Source organism: Argiope bruennichi, chromosome 3 (genome assembly GCF_947563725.1).
Source record: "Argiope bruennichi chromosome 3, qqArgBrue1.1, whole genome shotgun sequence".
NCBI lineage: Eukaryota > Metazoa > Arthropoda > Arachnida > Araneae > Araneidae > Argiope > Argiope bruennichi.
This window is the reverse complement of record NC_079153.1, coordinates 72,577,047-72,593,911: the sequence shown is the minus strand read 5'-3', so window position 1 is coordinate 72,593,911 and position 16,865 is coordinate 72,577,047. Positions and strand designations below refer to the sequence as shown.

The window sequence follows — 16,865 nt, the reverse complement described above, 5'->3', positions numbered from 1 at the left end:
CTTTTTTGGCAATGTAACATAACTCCAGGAGGAAAGAACTAAAATTTATGAGATGTTCCATTTTATGGCAGTTTCTTATTTGTTTGAAAGAAATTTATATTTGTTAGGAATCTAATAATAATTCAGTGAAATTTGAAATATCATTAATTAACTAAAAACAGTAAAAAAAAAAAAAATCGTGCTAACAAAAATAGCTATTACTGATATTTGAATCTTTCTTTTTAGGAAAACGGATTTATACTTTTGCCTATTCTCGCGAAGTTATTTTTAACTGATCTAATGCTTTTTAATTGTTAACCTAACTGTTATTTTGAAGATTGCGTTAGCTCAGAACTTTTTTCATTATTATTAACATTATTGATTCTGGTTGCAGATTTTCAAATGCTTAATAAATTCTATATTTGAATGCAGTTTACTTTTTGCATTCTTTCTTATTTTATTAAATAATCTGTAAAATAAATTGGCGGTTAGAGTGATTAATTATATTATTTGAATTGAAAAAGAAGCAAAAGGGAGAATTTAGAAAAAATCTAACTACTTATGACCGCCTATGTATTTTATGACAAATTTTTCGTCTAGGAGAAATTCATTTTTACGACTTAGAATGTCCATCAACTATTGCAATTTGTCATCTGTTTATTAATTTTATACAAAACTTTATTTTGTAATTTTGGCGTTCTATAATATATGATGTCATTCAAGGGCTACCAAATTTATTTTGAGATTGCACTTATACACTTGTTTTTCTTTTTAGTTATGACTGGAATGAATTACAGAAGTTAGAAAATTCATTAGTATTCATACATAAATTTTAAGTTCATTGTGAAAGCTAATAATAATTGTTCGCGTTAACCAGCGAAATTCAAGCAAAACATTGCCATTCTTAAATTACAAAAATAAGTCAATATTTATGATTTATTTTAGTCTGAAAATTAAAAGATTTTAAAGGAAGAGATTATACCAGAGGATGATCTTTATGAAATTAATATTAAGTGCACATGTATATATTTTATTTATTAAATGTTACGAATGAATTTGTAAAATGTTACGAATGAATTACATGCAAATTAATTAAATTTGCATGAAAACAGACTATTTTTGATGTTAGGATCATATGTCGTTTATCATCACGTGATGAAAACAACAAATATTTTGATCGCTGTGATGATGCTTGTAGATTTGCAGATCCAAAAGGAATTAAACTTTAACATTCCGAAAACAGATGACTTTGAAAATGAAATGAAAATACTACCATTTGGAAATCTTATCTGCCCATCAAAATATCGGCCCCATGTAAGTTAATCTATTTTTCCTCTCTATTGCTTTCATAAAACTGAAAATTACGATATTAATTCATTTGGAGATAATTTTGATGGTTCTGATATATTAATTTAACGTTTTTCTAGCTACTTTAATTATTGAAAGACAATATTAAGAATCATAATTTGTGTCAATTGCTTGAATTAGTTTTACATTTCTTTTTAAATTATGAGAAAGCTAGATCGGATAAAATAAATGACAGACATATTACTTAAAGCGTATCGTGTATACTAATGTTTTGATTGGGTAATGTTTGCATTGTGAGATTTACTATTTAATAATTAAATTCAGCAAATTAAGTTGATTTTATGGAAAGGAAATAAAAATTGTCATGGAACCCACATGTCTAACATTTTGCAAATGGGAGCATCTGACAGGATTTGCTTCTAGTTTCTGCAACCAAAATTTATATTCACTTGTATGGGTTATTTTTATGATCACAATCATTTCTAGTGCATAACATTTTTATATTACATTTTATAACATTTTTATATATTATTGTAATCTAACATTTTTATATTACAATATACAGTCGCCTGCTCAATATTACATACCCAATTTTATTGATGAATTTTATACTAAATTTGAACGTCTGAGAATATATACAACAAAACTGAGAATTCTTAAGAATGCTTAAAATCTATCGAATTTTATATAGAATCATTTTTTTGAATGCACTACGACTTAATCAATTATTTTACATATAATAATATATATAAATAATATTGGCGAATGTATCATGATGTCCCAAGTAGATTCCCAAATCTTCTTCCTACAAAACTTGTTGCACAAAATTTAGTAAAACTATTTTTGCTTTAGATTTATATATAGTATCATTACTGCTAACTGATATTTGTTGTTCTTTTGCTTGTAAATACTGCTTGCTTCTGTCTACAAATCTTTCCATCTAACTGTTTCTTTCTTCAGAATTTGTGCTTGTGCTTTTAGCTGCTTTGCACTTTGAGGTCGTTGAAAAGTCATCGATTTCCGTTACATGTCATGAGATTGTTATTTACGAAAATGAAATCTGAAAATTTTGACTCAAAGGGAGCTTTGTTGAGGATATAAACCTCCATTATCCCTCAATATTCTAATATCACAAATGAAAAGAATCCATGGAATCTATTGATTGATTTGATAGCAATTGTCGTTAAGATAAAATGGAAGAGCCATACGATCGATGATTCTTAATATTTAGTTATGCTACTACATATTTGGTAAGATTTACATACTTATTAGAAGAATAGAAAAAAATTACTTACTTTGAGTGTTACGACTTCACTGTGGTCAAGCACCACTTCTGGTTGCTTTTCAAGGCAGCAAACATAGAACATGGTGTCGTACCTCCTGTGACCGACAGATGTGGGAGTTAGCCAGTCCCACCATTCGTACAGGGACCAGATGTCTGGACAGACACCGGCCTCCAGACAAAAGTCGGCGAAAGATATCGGGTCCCGCCGAATTTTCTCTTGCCATGACACTACGTCTACGTTTTGGTACCAAGACAAGGAGGAGGGGGAACCTTCTCCTTTCGTCATTAGAAGTACACCCGTTTCCTCGAATGTCTCACGGATGGCTGCAATGCGCAGGGCTACATCGGGGGGCAGAGGAGCATCTGTCCGATCTATTGGAATGTGAGGGGAAATAATTAGTTGCATACAGATTAATGTATACTATGGATAGCATTGATGTTCATTTAGGCAATAGCATAGGTTTTATAATCCTCAAAATAGCTTGGTAGCAATAGATTATCATCAGCAAGCATTAAAAAACTGAGATTTACATTGACTTAATTTTGAATCGTATTTGGATCTTTAGTCTCTCTTGTAAAATCGTCTTCATGCACAAAGCAGATATTTTTAGTTTTAAAGTATCATGCGTAATATCAAATATATTCATCTTTATTTCTCTCAAAAACAATTATTTAAGTAAGAAAACACGAATCCATAAGTAACTCACCAGGATTTTGATCTTGTGGCACCCCCGCGCACTGCAGCGTTACTGATTCTGTAATGATGTTGGGTCGAGGCCCCTTGACGCGGGTGCTGAATTCTTTTAATGAATCTTTAGAAACCCCACGTGCCTGAAAGACTTCGTACCACCTAGGCGAGTAATCCGCTATCTCTACTAAACCCCCAGGGTATACATATGCATTAGCCATGAACGAGCTGAGTCCGCTGCGCTTCACCATGAGCAGACGGTAATCACAGTGGTTTTTGCTGACCAGTTGCAAATTTGAGGAACGAGCACGATTCATCATGCTCGCGAGGTTATTGCCGACTAGTTCCTGCAAAGAGGTACGTACCACGATCATCACACTGGCTGCCTCTCTCCAAGGGGGAATGTGTTCCATATCTGTGAAGAAAGAACGCATTGTTTAGACAAATAAACAAGTAATATATAAAGCAAAATTTTTTAAGTCAATTCCTACTTAGGTCAACAATTTTTTTTTTTTATTTTAGTTACTTTTTATTAAATAATTACAAAATTGGTGACAAACTTGGCGACGGATTTGGCGACTTTGGCGACCAAATAGAAATTACTGGGCAAATTTAATTAATATTTGAAAAAAAAAACTGTATTAACATCAAGTGTCATCCACTACAGGTTTTAAAAAATGTATTTGAACTTGAGTGGATGAACAATATATATATATATATATATATATATATATATATATATATATATATATATATATATATATATATATATATATATATATATATATATATATATATATATATATATGAGAGAGAGAGAGAGAGAAAGTGAGCTAATAGTAGGAATTGAAAAACAGAAGTTGGACGTTAATACAAAATATAGAAATACATTTTGCTGCTCATCAGCTGTACTTAGTATTTACCTTTATCAACTAGTTATTCTAGAAACTATGCAAGATTTCATTTGCAATAATGTTAGACTATTGAATAAGATTCTGGTTCTCACTTGCAATCCATAATTCATTGATCAGTTGGTACTGGTAAAAATCGATTAAACATGATTCTTTGGTTTTTTCTATTTATATTTTATTCCAATGATCACGACATAAATTATCTTTGGCCGACTCGATGTAGAAATTTAAAATGATAAGCCAATTCGATCGTTATTCTTATCATACGATTGTAAGAGCAGTTCAAGATATCATTGTTTTAACGAGAGCTTAAAAAATAAGCTTTAGAGTCCATAATTTCAATTTAGGCCTGATTTTCAACTGTAAATTTTTTTCCCTTTTAAAGTGCTAGTTAGTTAGATGTATTATTCCTTGGCATTGCGTATATATTCCCAAGAAAAATAATGCATAATTGATGAGAGATCATAGTTTTACTTTCTTTTATTGAAACTGACCCCTTGTTTTATAAACTTGATTTTTTTTCAAGTTTATAAGAGTGGAATATTTAAATCGGTTTTTCACTTACTTTTTGAGGCTTATAGTTTTAAAATTTTATATACTTGTGTATTATTGTGATAATATATCATTTTAATATTTTTTAGAACTTTATCTGCAATGAATCGATTCCTTTAATCAAATTTTGATTCCATACTAGAGACATAACTGGTACTAATTTTGAAAAAAGAATCATTAACGGATTATATAATATTCGCAATGAGGAATTATAAATTAAAAATTGAAATAAAAAAGGGTTACAATAAAAAATTATGCCTTTTACTATATTAATAAAAGTACATTTTAAAAAATGTTTTTATTAAATGCCTTAGAATTGAAGAAAATCGATCATTTGATGAATAATATGTCTTGCGATGATATATAAAGATAATAGCAAACGATCAAAGATATTTGTTTCACAGAAATGTATGTCCACGCCAGATATTTTAATTGTTTTCTGGATTATTTCGAATCATTTATCCCAATATAGAATTTTGAAAGTAAAATATCAACCTTTTAATATTATTTATTAATGATTGAATTCCAGTGCTTTGAAACATTAATTTTATTCAAAATATTCCAGTGTTTGGAATAAAAATTTCTTTTTCTGCAAAAATGCATTTTAATAAAATGTTTTATTAAATTTTAATTTTGGAAATACAGTTTCTATATCTAGATAAAGACGTTTGAAATAGAATACTTTGAATAGAATAGATTTCAAGCATTTTTTCGGTAACAGTTTAAATAAAATTTAATGTTCCCTAGGTACATTAAATAGGTAGGTAAATCAAGGAATCTGTTGCGATTCATTATGTAGAAATATCAAGAAGAATTCCTTTAATATTTTTAATTACATTAGATGGATTTAAAACATCCATGATTTAAAATTAAGCAATAAAATCAAAATGAAGAAAGAAAGAATTTATGATTAAGCGAAAATCAAAATAAAGACTTCGACACCTACTATAATTAAAATTAACTCACATCGCAAATATAGATATTATGATAACGAAATATATAAAAGCTTTTAAGTAGAAAAGAAGATAATTTATGAAATAATAATGTTTTCAAGCAAAATATTTTTTTAAAAAAATTGATAAATTCTGATAAAATTCATTAAAATAACTTTATATAATATAAAATAGGATAACATAAAAGAATTATTTCAACAAAAAAGGTATGACATTTTAATGTAAAATCATATAAAAAAATATTTTATCTTACTTCAAAAGAAAAGCAATGTAGTTTAAGCTTTGAAAATTCCTATTCAGGTCTGATAATGTATTATATTTCCAAAGCCTATGTCAAACTACGTATCAAGAAACCGTTACAGATGATACTTATTGTTCTGAAAATTAGCAGCGGCGTTATAGTCAGAGCATCGTCTTAAAACTACCTTTATGCCTTCAGCCTAGAGTGTCTTGGCGTAGTCTGAGTACATTTGAGGTCAACTCTAATTTGCATTTAGAGGAAGAATATTAGTGGAATGGAAACGTATGATTAAATAACTGTCTTTCCCCTTCGCGTAGGAAAGGTTAAGATTGGGAAAATAAGACGAACTCGATCCATGTCGAAAAAAATAAAAGCTTTTGAAAATTGCTTATTATCGTCTGCTAAAAGAAAATGGCCTCCGCTAAGCTTATGTTCAGAGCTTGAATTAATAATATATATATATATATATATATATATATATATATATATATATATATATATATATATATATATATATATATATATATATATATATATTTACGCTACTAGCAGGTGAAAAAATTAAGTCTTTTTGAAATTGGAACCTTTAGAAATATTTTGCCAACTTCTGGGTGAACTGAAATATTTTTAATTTAATATTTTTTTAGGAATTTAAAATACCACAACATGGTGTTATTTTCAAATATAATTACGAATATAAAATTATTCAAATTGGTTGTAGTTATACATTTGCTTAATCATCATGAAATTTATGCTCACTATTAGAAATTTATATCTTTTATATACAAGACAAAATTAATACCTATTCGTTGCCTAATTACTTCTTATAATACAATAGTTAATTTTGAAATTAGGCAGCATAATCATTTTTTATTATGCAACTTTTTGCATAAACATTTGCATCTAAAAATTAATTTATTGGAAATAGCTCTAACGGCATAATTACTCTCTCGTTTTATCTTAATTTTTCACAGAAGGGTTTTTATTATTAGGAGGATTTGACCAATTCAAAATTGAGCTGACTTCAAGGAAAATGATATATTTCTAAAACTTTTAATTAGTTACAACTGGATTAAAAATGAGTCTGGAAGATAAAAAGATAAATTTTAAATTTTTTATTTGAAATTGTTATGGTAAACTTATTTAAAATTTTTATCATAATACTTGTTTAGTTTTGATAATTAATAAATAAACTATAACTAATGCACTAAACAATACGATAATTTATACATTTACATTTATGCATAAATAATACAACATATTAAATTTTATAATTGTGATATTAATAATTATTAAGTAATTATGCTATTTCAATAATAACAATTTCAATAAATAAACAATATGTTGAAACTGGAATTTAATAATTGTGAAATAAAACTTCGAAAGAGACTTATACTTCATCAATTCATACCTAACATGTTCAAAAAATTTTTAAAGATTCAGCAATTTTTATTCTTTATTTTATTAAATGTATTCTTAAATTATTATAGCAGTAAATGACTCGAGTGAATTAAAGGTCTTAAGAACTATTCATCAATTTTTGGGTCATGTTGCGCCATTGTTGGAGAATTAATATACTCTTGAATATTTGCACTAAACCAATAAGAGAGGTCACCCCGAAATTTTCTCGCATAGTCTCTCATAAATGTACTTGAGTATTATTAACTATATGCCATTGGCGAACAATAGTTATGAAAGAGATTATTAGAATGCGATCTGTAGCGATTAATCGCTGGAATGTAGTTAGTATACAATAAGCAGAACAGCAATTATGCATTTTGGATGTCTTTTTTATCGGCTGATTGGACACATACTAATGTATGCATCCAATCTATCTCTAATCCATACTAATGAAGCATAGAATACAATTGTAATCACTACATGCCATATTTCATTTATTTAAGTCTTTCATTGCGTTTTTCAACCGTCGCATTTGGCTGCTTGTGAAATCACCGGCCTACAGACGGTCAATCCTTTATCGGATTTGGTTCCAAATTTGGTGTCTATATTTTTGATGTTAAACATGTTCATCAAATTTTATATATCTAGATCTTTTTGTTTTGTAGTTATCATGCTAACTTATATATTCGGACAGCCGGATAGACAGATTTTCTCTGAATGGAGTTCATTCGAAACTTCATAAATAAATTTGGTATAAAAGTCAGATGCCAAATTTCAGCAGTCTGAATTTCAACGGGTTTTAAATTCTCGTGTTCGCAGCAGGTAGATATATATAATGCCAAGAATATGTTTTTCGAATTTAGAGAGGTCGGAAACATTTAGATTCCTCAAAATCTGGAGTTGGAAGTTTTTGATGATTATAGTACTTACTTTTCATTTTGTATACCTCGTATAGAAAAAAAAAACAGATTAAAAGAAAAAACTAGTTAAAAGGATAAGAAGTACTTATGACGCAAATTTGAGTGCAAAAGAACATTAGTGAAATATTTATTGTCATTTTTGGCATCGCTTATAATGATAAAATTATAACAGTTATAATATGAGCAAAAATGTACTTTGCTTGTTGTTTAAAAAATTCTTTGTTAACTAATTTTGATTTTTTTTTTTTGAAAAATGTTATTCTAATCATCTTCCAAACATATTCAAACAGAACAAAATGGTAATAACATCTCAAAACCCACCAAATATTTTCAAGGAAAAAAAATCAGACAAGATTTTGGAATTTAAGACAATATTATTTCATTGCATCCAAAACTGGTCCTCAGACACAGATTGGAAAAATTATCATGATTTTTAAATTAAAAAAGTTTTTGTTAACCTGAAAAATCGAAAGCAAATTAATTTGCTCTGGCGATGCTAAGGGAAAAAAATCAATCCCTCCTCTTACACTATTTCCATTTCTAACTGCACAAGAATTGAGATTACAAGGATAGAAGAGAGTGGAGAGGATTGCAATTGAGAGCTCTTCAACAATGACACCACATGAGCAGATTAAAAAACAATCTAATGTTACCCGAAACATCTAAGGGTTTGCAGCCATCAAAACAATTGAATACAAAATTGTTTGTTATGACAAGACTTTTTATTAATCAAATGTGAGCAAGCCTTCTATTTTCAATAATAAAGGAATCATGGGGAATTAAATAATTGAATTAATAATTTCAGTACTCCACTCTATCTCTCATTTAGAGTTAGATGGTTCATATACGATCTCAGCCGATACTTTTACTGCCTATAAAACCAAGACGATATTAAACCCAGTAGAAGCCCCTTTATCCTTCTCCTATGTCCAAAATTAGATATTTTTGTATAGATTTAAATTTAAAGGCAGTTCTTTATGGCAATTTTTGGCAAATTGAAGCAATGAAAGAATTTAATAGTCTGTCATTTTTCAAGACAGTTAATTTCGTTAATACCGTAAAAAATTTAAAATTAAAATTTAAAAGTAATTTTAAACATAATAATGAAAAAAAAATTATATTTTTTAAACAAAATCTAAATATTAGTAAACTATAGGAATGGATATATTTTTTAAATAATAAAGTAGCGTATTTTCTTTTAATTGTAAAATAGCACAATGTAGTACTTTCAAAAGAAATTCAGTGGAATGTTCTAGAATTTAACGATACTTGATTTTAATTTGAAAGAGTTTTAGTACTAAGTCCTTCAGAACTAAATGAAAGCACAAAAATGAAATCGTTCTGATAATACCACAAAACGGCCTTTTGAAGTTGCTGGACTCCTGGATATTTATTTACTTTGCCTATTTTATAACTTGATTCTACCAAGAACGTATTCTTTGCTTGTTCAGATTCAATCAATATTTCTCTAATTATTCTGTTCGTTAAACAATATGAAGAAAATATTATTCTTTCAATCTAGAATACTAAGAATTTGCCAACAGATGGACAGCCTAATAACGTGTTCAAGTGCAGTGCTTCAGAAACAATCACATGGCAAATGTAACTAAATTTGCTGTTAGACATTTTTCTACTTTTTGTCTTACCTTTTCGGAACTGTTATTTTACTTTGTATGATTCTACTAAGATGACATTCCTTATGTTATATGTACAATGATTTCAAAATTAAGCAAAAAGGGCCATCTGATCAAAATAGGAATCGACTCCGTTCTATAAAAAAGGAATTAATAGGAAATCTATAGAATATAATGATCTAAAAAAACTTGCGTATTTATCAAATTGATATAATTAAAAAATACATTTTTAAAAAAAATTTAAGATGATTTATAAATTATTCTTGTGTTGCAAATATTTTCGGAAGTTATGGTGGGAAAATATCAAAGTTTCGCTTAATTTTTAATTAATTAAAAATCGGGCCGAGATGCACATTTCTATCTTCGGAAGCATATATGTGCCAAGTCTGGATGTTTTAGATCAACGATCTGACCTGTAGAACGCCAACACACACACACAGAATATAATCAAATGTCATTATTCCATCAAGCCAACAAATCGAAATTCTACTTCGGAATGAATGTGTAAAGAAAGCAATTTTTAAACTTAATTTTAAAAATAGCAAAAGCACATTATTGAATTTTTGATGAATGAGTTTCCATTTCATAACATTATAAATTAAATGTCGTAAATTGTGCACCATGTTTTAAAATTTTTTCAAAAATAAAGAAGAAACATTGTGCAGAAATGAATTTGATATTATTAAAAAGCTAACTTTTGAGTCTTAAGCTATCGTAAAGCCATATTTCTGTGATAATATATTTGGAGGATATGGTCATCAGTTTTTGTGGGTTACTTATATCGATTACCCACCTGACAATGATTAAGCCTATTTTCGAGTTCGATTAAACTTTAGACGCCTCTTTATTTTTACATCTTCTTTCCTCTGAGTGAAAACATTTTTTTTGGTGAACCCTATCCAGAGCATTTCTAATAATATTTTGCTGCTTCATTAATTAGCGAAGAATTAAATGAAGTGCGACAGTTAAATCGTTCAGTGAAGCACATTCAGAGAAAATCTGTCTGTCCGGCTATTCGAATAACCAAGCAAGCTAGATGAATAAAATTCAGTAAGACAGATTTATCATCAAAAATGCAATTTTGCATCAAGGTTTGAACCAAATTTCAAAGAGATGACCGTTTTTCAGTTGGTAAATTCCAAGTATATAAATGCAATAACTTAAAAACGCAATGACTTAAATGTATGCAATTTGGTATGTAATATTATCTTGTGACTGCAATTCTAGTTCTGAATCATTTTTTTTGTTGCTCTAACCGGTTAGAAAAAACACATGTAATATGCAAATCCGATTTTCGAGCTTTATTAACTGCATATCTGGGATTAATCGTCAAAAAAATCGACAAGGATCAGATGAAGTAAAAATGCTAAATTCACGTCAGATGTCAATATTTCGTAACTATTGTACGTTGATGCAACGCAAAATGTTTTCATTTTTATCCAAGGTCCACAATTTTTTGTGGTTGGATGGAAATAACAATTTTATTATGCAAGAAAATTTTAGAGAGAACACTTCGTTGGTTTAAAATTTTTTTTCTCTGATTTCCAGTAATGGAATCCATTATTGCCTTGAAATTCAAACCGTTTTCATTGCTTTATCAAATATTTAATCGCGTGACTTTCTTCCATTGTTGAAAGTTAAAGAATAAAGATTCTGTTTAATATCTGTGTAGTTTATAAAACGAATAAAAAAAAGCTATAGTATCTGGAAATTTAGAAGATTGATGAATCGCATATTTATGTTTTTAAAGATATTATATTTCTACATAGGACTGTTTCTATTAGGAAGATTTGTACACATAATAAACAGAACTTAAATAAGACAATTAAAATAACAAGGTTTTAATGTCAAACAATTTAGCTATATCATGGACATGAAGTTATATTTAAATGATATATCTGAAATCAAATATAAAAAAAAATATTCCCAGCGAACCAGCTGGTAGCCTGAGGTTGACCTATGTTTAATAAATTTAAAGTTTTATTAAAGACAAATTTCTGTTTCAATTCGACAGAGAAAGAAATTGCCAAGAAAAAATACAACCGTTGTTGTAGAGCAAAAATTTGTTAAACAGTAATATTAAATGAATCTGTAAATAGAGATCAATAAAGCTTTTTTTCTTATAAAATTTCATGTTGACTCAAAAAAGCTGATTAATCATGAAAAACAATAAGTAGTGAAAACTTTCTTGGTATATTTACTCTCTTCAGCATACTTCCGAGATATTTTCAAATATAAAACATACCTTCTCTAAAAAAGTTAAATATTTGTATTATATAAACAACAAGATTCCGATTGAAATATCTTATCATTTTCCATATGTTCAAAAAATGATGAAAAAAATAAAGGATTTTTAACATTGAATAGAAAGATCACACATATAGGCTTACCCAAGTGAGGTTTCTTTGCACCAATCATTCAGTAATTTAATTTTAAAATAAGAGTCGTTATCAACATGATTTAGATTTTCTATTTATTTAATAGGGATTTCAAAATTCGCTTCCATTTTAAAAATATATTTAAGAAAATAAAGAAAAATAATCATAAGGTCTAAACTTACTGGACATGGTAAAAACCACCGTTATTCCACTTGGTAAGCACTTGGCTACCGGAAGATCTGATATTCCATTCTAGAATAAACTGGAGGATCACGCGAGTTGATGGGGCCGCGCTTCGGGTGTCCCCGCGGGCCCGAAACCAAGACTCGACAATCAGCTGAGACCAGTTCCTCGTTATACATTTTTGGATCATCATAATGCTTTCACAGGTGTGGTTTCACTATCCGAGTGCAAATAATGGCGAACCCCACACGTGACCTCTATTTCGGCTACTCAGTGGCCTCCTTGTTCCAACGCACGAAGACGGAAGGGGCGAGAACTTTTTTACATCCTAATTTTGCTTCTTTATTTCCATAGAAATCACACATTCTAAAGGGTTAATCTGATTGTAATGTATATGTTTTGAGATTTTTGCATGCGTCTATATTTGCGTATTTTAATTTAGAACCATTTAATCGGACGCTCTGTTTCATAGACTTAAATCAAACCAGATTAGCAAATAGGCTAACTGCTCGGCTGGTCTATTAACTGAAGAGGAAATGTAAAGATATAATATCTTGATTGCTGCCCCTTGGAGGAGCCCTGGCGTCAAAACATTAGTGTGTTAATGTTACTTTCTAAAGTCCCATTTAATAAATTGAAAATAAATAAAATTATCCTTATGTAACCACAGATGAAGACAATGGCGAAATAATCGTAATATAACTGGGCATCATTTACCCTTGCTGTGCCACTGCAACTGTCTAGGGAACCCGCAGTTTATCAGGTTTTTAATGCCCGGAAGTTTATTTTTGCGATATTTGAAAGGTAATTTAATTTTACCCTTTCATTTATTTACAAGGGCTGAGCACCCACTGGAGCTTGTTTTAAGTTAAAATCAAGGATTTAAATTTCAGAACGTTATTTTAACAGCATTTTTAATTAATTGCCTTTTGTAAATTGTATGTTATGTCGTTTTATGATTCTAAGGATATATATTACTTTGTAATTAAAAAGCATTCAGAATTTTGTTAAAACTTTTTGTTATTTTGTGACTATTTGCTTTAAAATTACTTTTTTTTATGCACGAGGAAGTAGCAACTAATTACCAAAAATGGGATCTGAAATTGTTTTTTTGTTATTTCAGTTTGTGACAATTTACAACATAAAGCTGCTGATGCAGAAACAAATTATATATATATATATATATATATATATATATATATATATATATATATATATATATATATATATATATATATATATATATATATATATATATATATATATATATATATATATATATATATATATATATATATATTGAATTTGGGAAAGAAAAAATGGGAGTCCCAGAAAACTTAACTTCACTCACTTCTTGGGGGTTTAGTCCGACCCTCAGTGATAGATTTCAATGGCTTTGTGTTCAAAGATTACATAGCTTATTTACAATGTGAATTTAGTACTATATTTTACGGAATTTAAGTTATCTCTTAACATGTTGAAGCTTATTGTATGGATAATGAAGAGCAAGATATAATATCCACCACCTGAATTTACCACACACTGCACCTTGATGATATTTGAAATATGCACTTATATATCTCTGATATAAATGGATACGATATTTTAACTAGCTGGAATGGTCTCCCCAAAACTTTCTCACATACACTCAAGTAAATTTGATTTGACTACTCCTTACCTGGCATTGGCGTACAGCAGTTACGAAATATTTACTTTTGGTGAGAATTTAACATTTTTACTGAATCTATTGTGTCAACCTTGGCGAGTTATTTATTAATCCCTGTCATGCGTTAATAGTATACAAAAATGGAATTTGTGTTTAAGACACATTTTTCCCAACCGACTGAAACAAATGTTTGATTCAAAATTGCACTTGTAATTCCAAAATCACATACAAATTTGATACATTTAAGTTACAAGTTTTGAATTATCAACGTTTGCATGTTTCTGAAAGTACAGACCGACAGACAGATAACCCGTATTTGGATCGTAAATGGATTTGGTTCAAAATTTGATAGGTGTATGCCCAATAGATTTTAAATCTGTGTGTCGAATTTTATCTATCCAGCTCTCTTTGATTTCCAGTTATTGTGTTTACTTATATTAGAACAGTCGAACAGACGGACTTCCACTGAACAGATTGTACTCAAAATTTGGTAGACATCTACAAATTTGGTGTAAAGACCGTATACCAAATTTCAACCATCTAGCTCAAAGCGTTTTTGAGTTATCTTTGTCATAGATAGACAGACGAACATTTTCTAAAAATGTATTTTTCGAACTCAGGGTGATCAGAAACATGGAGATTTGTCAAAATCTCGAGTTCGTATTTTTTTTTTGACAATTTCTGTACTTTCTCGATACTACGTATAATAGAAAGTAAAAAGATTTCAAAAAATTCTTCTCTATTTAATCTTCGAAATATTTATTGAAATAAATAAATACAGGCATTATGTTCTCTAGTTCAAATTCTCATACAAATTTTCTCGAATGATACAGTGATTTTATGCGGATTACCCAAAACGAGACGAGCAGACAAATCTGTTTCTTTCAAAGTCAACCTGAAGGACAAATTTTCTCGCTAGATTTTTCTTCTCTATGTGCTTACAGTTCTTCGACGCAATAATGCAATTTGTTATCGTTCACGGACGTCGAGTCCATTAAAATAAACGCTGGAATACCATTAGCCACAGAGACTGGAAATTTCCACAGGTCCGAACGCCGCTTCCAGAAGTATTCCTTGCACCTCTTCACCTCGCTTGAAATCGATTGCTAACATTGTTAAATGTTCCTAAACCAACAAAGTAGAAGTGGGAAGATAAATTTCATTTTTTCGTTTTCATCCAAATGCAAACTTTGTTTCATCCCATCTTCCCTATTCGGGTCAGAAATAATAATAATAAAAAAAGGAGCAAAGACCGAGTGCGATCGTGACTCGGTGTTCGTCCGCATTCCACCGTCCAGATGTGGGTCACGGGCTCTCAGGTCAAGTTCCCCTCCGAATCATTTCATTCATGGCAACTCGCCCCTAGATACGACCGGATTCTTCGCGATGCTTCTTTCGGAAGTTAAATGATCCGACTAATTTATGCATAAACAATATAATAGGGATAATATAAAGAAGCCTAATCATTAGTTTTGGAGATCCCGATTGAAAGACATTTTAAATTTTCACAATTTTTTTCGTTCAAAAAATATCCATTTTTTAAAACAACAACAACAACAACAAAAAAAAAAAAACATTTTGACCGTTTTAAATAATTATTCAAGCTATCCATCTTGCACATTATGCTTAAAAACAAAACAAAAAGATGTGAAATTCATAAACATCTGAAGATTCCACGGAGGCTTAGTTAAGGTATTCGATTAGGTTGAAAACATGAAAATTCGTATATTCTAGGTTGAAAACGAATTTGTATTCGTATATACGAAAACGAATTCATATTCGTATAGGTATTCTAGGTCGCAAACGATTTTCTTTTTTCTTTTTCAGTTTTAAGGCACCTTTCTGTTTCCAATGTTACCTTTATTTTGTCTCTATGTTAATTAGAAGCCAAGTTCTAGCAAAATATTGACATACAAGTGATGTTTATTTATAAGCATTTAAAAATTTTAAATGCGTTTTCTGAAAAATGAGTTTTTTTCATAATTCTACGATACGAGTATTGTCATATCTTAAAAAATAATCAAGATATCTTAGTGAAATTTATAATTATTGCTCGTTACGTTATGCAAAATGCAATGAACTATGGATTTGATGCTGAATGCTCCAGAAGTGAATATATGGTTGTTTAAAGCAAATATTGTTAAAAAAAATTCTAAAATCTCATTTATAATTTCATATAATACACACGAAAATTTTATTTTTGAATATAACTCTCAGATAATAGTTAGTTACACTCCGGGATATGCTACACATGTAATGATACAAAAAAAAAAGTAATATTTTTTTCTCTAGGACAATTCTAGATATAATAAACCGTAAAATTTACATCAAAATATACTTTTCTTTGAAAGCTACATATTATTTAAATAATTTCATTTTTATTCCTTATTTTAATCTTATATGTATTAATAAGAAACATTATATAATCATTAAAATATTTTTTTGGGGGGGGGGGAAATCCACTCCCAGCCTATTCGGATACCTTAAGACATCACATTTTTTAACTTGAACATGACATCTATTTAAATAATGGAGAATGTAATTAGGAAGTTTAAAATGGCTTATGCATAGAAACTGAAAAATAAAATCTATAAAATAATTCTATTTAAAAAATGGATATCAATACAGCTTATCTTGATAAATTAAAAAACAACAACTAAAGATATTAAATAAATAAAATGCAAAAAAAAAAAAAAAATGTTTGATTTAATGATCTGTAGTATTCAGTAATACCAAAATCAAAATAGAGAAATTTTAGAAAGTGCG

At 29.0% G+C, this 16,865-nt stretch overlaps 1 protein-coding gene across 6 annotated transcripts in view; it reads right to left on the bottom strand.

Annotated features, from left to right (window-relative positions):
- Nucleotides 1–16,865, bottom strand: part of LOC129963761 (acyl-coenzyme A diphosphatase NUDT19-like) — a 74,597-nt gene that overhangs the window by 10,778 nt on the left and 46,954 nt on the right. For 4 of the 6 annotated variants that reach the window (XM_056078297.1, XM_056078298.1, XM_056078299.1 and 1 more), the window contains exons 2-3: nt 3,280–3,675; nt 2,583–2,944 (exon numbers count right to left, since the gene is read on the bottom strand). In XM_056078297.1, the coding sequence (XP_055934272.1) occupies nt 2,583–2,944; nt 3,280–3,675 (758 nt within the window). Of the gene's footprint in view, nt 1–2,582; nt 2,945–3,279; nt 3,676–4,183; nt 4,204–12,432; nt 12,582–16,865 lie in introns of those variants that run through there. The other 2 variants (XM_056078301.1, XM_056078303.1) reach the window with 2 other exon arrangements.